The sequence below is a fragment of the Mus pahari genome, chromosome 9 (genome assembly GCF_900095145.1).
Source record: "Mus pahari chromosome 9, PAHARI_EIJ_v1.1, whole genome shotgun sequence".
Classification (NCBI taxonomy): domain Eukaryota; kingdom Metazoa; phylum Chordata; class Mammalia; order Rodentia; family Muridae; genus Mus; species Mus pahari.
In genome coordinates this window covers 58751407-58754045 of record NC_034598.1, presented here as the reverse complement: position 1 = coordinate 58754045, position 2639 = coordinate 58751407, and the positions used below count along the sequence as shown (strand labels likewise).

At 42.1% G+C, this 2639-nt stretch overlaps 1 protein-coding gene across 1 annotated transcript in view; it reads right to left on the bottom strand.

Annotated features, from left to right (window-relative positions):
* The window catches only part of Nup107 (nucleoporin 107), a 39615-nt gene that overhangs the window by 31207 nt on the left and 5769 nt on the right, over positions 1–2639 (bottom strand). The window contains exon 6 of the mRNA XM_021204595.1: positions 387–490. Coding sequence (XP_021060254.1) covers positions 387–490 — 104 coding nt within the window. The remainder of the gene's footprint in view (positions 1–386; positions 491–2639) is intronic.

Below are 2639 nucleotides of genomic sequence, written 5' to 3'. Positions count from 1 at the left end.
TGGCTACAAAATGTGATCCTGTCAAAAAAAAAAACAAAAAAAAAAAAAAAAAAAAAAACCTGAATGAAAGCTAGAGAACCCAATATTCCTGCTCCCACATACGCACAGACTCCCTCATTATCAGTATCTTGCAATAAGGGGGTGTATCTGTTCCTCCTGTCAGTGAAAGGCTGCCTGGATCTGTCCTGCTGCTCCCACAGGTATGGCCCTGGTGTGCGGGAATCTGAACTCTGGCCCCCATGCTCGCAGAGTAAGACGTTTTCTCACTAAGCTGCCTCTCTAGCCTCAGACTTTCTTTTCTAAGGAGAAGATTCCTTTTTTTTTCTCCAAAGAAACACGAAACTCCAAGCACTTAAGCTGACCAACATGGGACAGAATTAACTTACCTGGCTACCACAAATATTTTCATATTCTTCTACGAGATCAAAGACCGTGGTGGAAGAGTGCTTCAAGAAAGACTGCAGGAAATCAGAGAACATACTCATGGATGCTAAAACACAAGGAAGAAGAAAACACAAAGTCAGTAACATACATTAAGAAATTTTATTGGGTCAAAGCCACAAAGATAACTACAAATCTTTCCCTCCTTCCATAACTGTATTTTTAAGAACTAGTGACTTGGAGAGAGAGATGGCTCAGTGGTCAAGAGCACATGATGTTCTTGTAGAGGAGCCAGGTTTGGTTCCCAGTACCCACACCACACAAAAGCTCACAACCACCTACCATCACTCCAGTTCTAGGAGAGCTGATGGCTCCTTCCGCACACCAAGAGCACCAGGCACTCACGTGGTGCACATCTATACATCCAGGCAAAGTATTCACACAGAATACATTTTTAAAAAAACTTTACTCCTGCCTCCGCCTCTGAAATGTGGGATCACAGGAATGTGCTATTGTGCTAGTGGCCTCAGAATGTTTAAATCTCAATTTCTCTCTCTCTTTTACTTACACACACACACACACACACACACACACACACACACACACACTTTTTGAGAGGCTTACTAGATGATGGCTTTGGCTGGCCTCGAACTTTTTCTACCAGTCACTCTGAGACCTCAAACTCAGAGATCTGCCTCTGCTTCTGCCTGCTGAGCGCTGCGACTGAATGCAGGCGTCACCACAGGCAACAGTGTGTTACTGCATTTTACTGATGGAGTTTTGTTTCTTTAGGTCTCATGTGGCCCAGGCTGTCACAATTTTGCTATATAGCCAAGGCTAGCCTTGACCCCTTAGTCTTGTACATTACATGGTGAGGTTACTGTGGGCCACTGACTTCACCTTGACTTAGCCGGTCTGGCCCGCCTGGCGGTGCTGGAGCACTTTCATGTGTGGACTGCCACTGTGTGTCTTCACTGGAGAAACGTCCTTTGCTGGCTTTCCACTGAACTGATGATGACTTGTTGTTGAGTTATAAAAACTGTTCTCTGCGTGGTGCTTTAAGACAAAGTCTCACTCTGTAGCCCAAGATCACCTTGAACTCATAGTGATGCTTCCGCCTCAGCATCCAGATTTATACGGGCATGAGACATACCTAGTTAGGAATCTTTTACATATTTTGAATATTAGCTCTATATTAGTTGTACACATTTGCATCAACTGCCTTTTACTCTATGAATTTTATACTAATATACAAATTAAAATTTATATAATCCAGCTTGCATATTTTTAATTTTCTTACATCTTTTTAAAGAATCAAAAATATGTACTCGTTAGGTTTTTCTGTATTATCAATTATTATGGGGGGAGTTATTTTAGACCATCTGAACTATATTTTAAGCGTATCACGACAAGGTAACTGCGAGTTAGAATGGGTACTAATAGCATGATCTACAGGGAGTGGGGGCAGACATTCTACTCTTATCCATATAATACTTGAGTCTATATCTTTAAATGGAACTGCCATACCTTAAGGACTAAGCAGACACCATTTCTGAGTCACTCAACACACATATTACTTAGGAATACTACACTGACTAACTGCTCATCATCTGCGCTAGTTATGAGGATGGTAAGAATGCTGCACAGGGACGCTTGGCACAGACCTTCATGCGAATGACATTTCCCATAGGGGAAGAGGGATGACCAACCAAACCAGCAAGTCATAACCCTGCCTGAAAATCAGGATCATTGCATATCAAGAACGTTCGATTCAGCCGGGCGTGGTGGCACACGCCTTTAATCCCAGCAGGCAGATTTCTGAGTTCGAGGCCAGCCTGGTCTACAGAGTGAGTTCCAGGACAGCCAGGGCTATACAGAGAAACCCTGTCTCAGGGGAAAAAAAAAGAATGTTAGATTCAAATTTAAACCTAAAGAAACAGAGGCTCTTCAAGTGAAGAAAAACAAAAGATGAGAGTTGGCTAACAATCTGACAGCCTGCTGTTTACATTAAAATGGCAAGATACTATTCAAAATGAGTGCTAAGACCAAGCTCTCAATCTTCTCAAGACATATTGTAAAACAAAAAAATTTAAGAGCTAAAACAATAATCCTTAGACATTGGGGCTGGAGAGATGGCTCAGCAGTTAAGACCACTGGCTGCTAAAACCAAGAAGGAAGACCATCGTGTGGATACTTCATTCCTCCTTAGAATAAGGAACAAAATACCCATGAAAGGATATAGGTACAGAGACAAAATT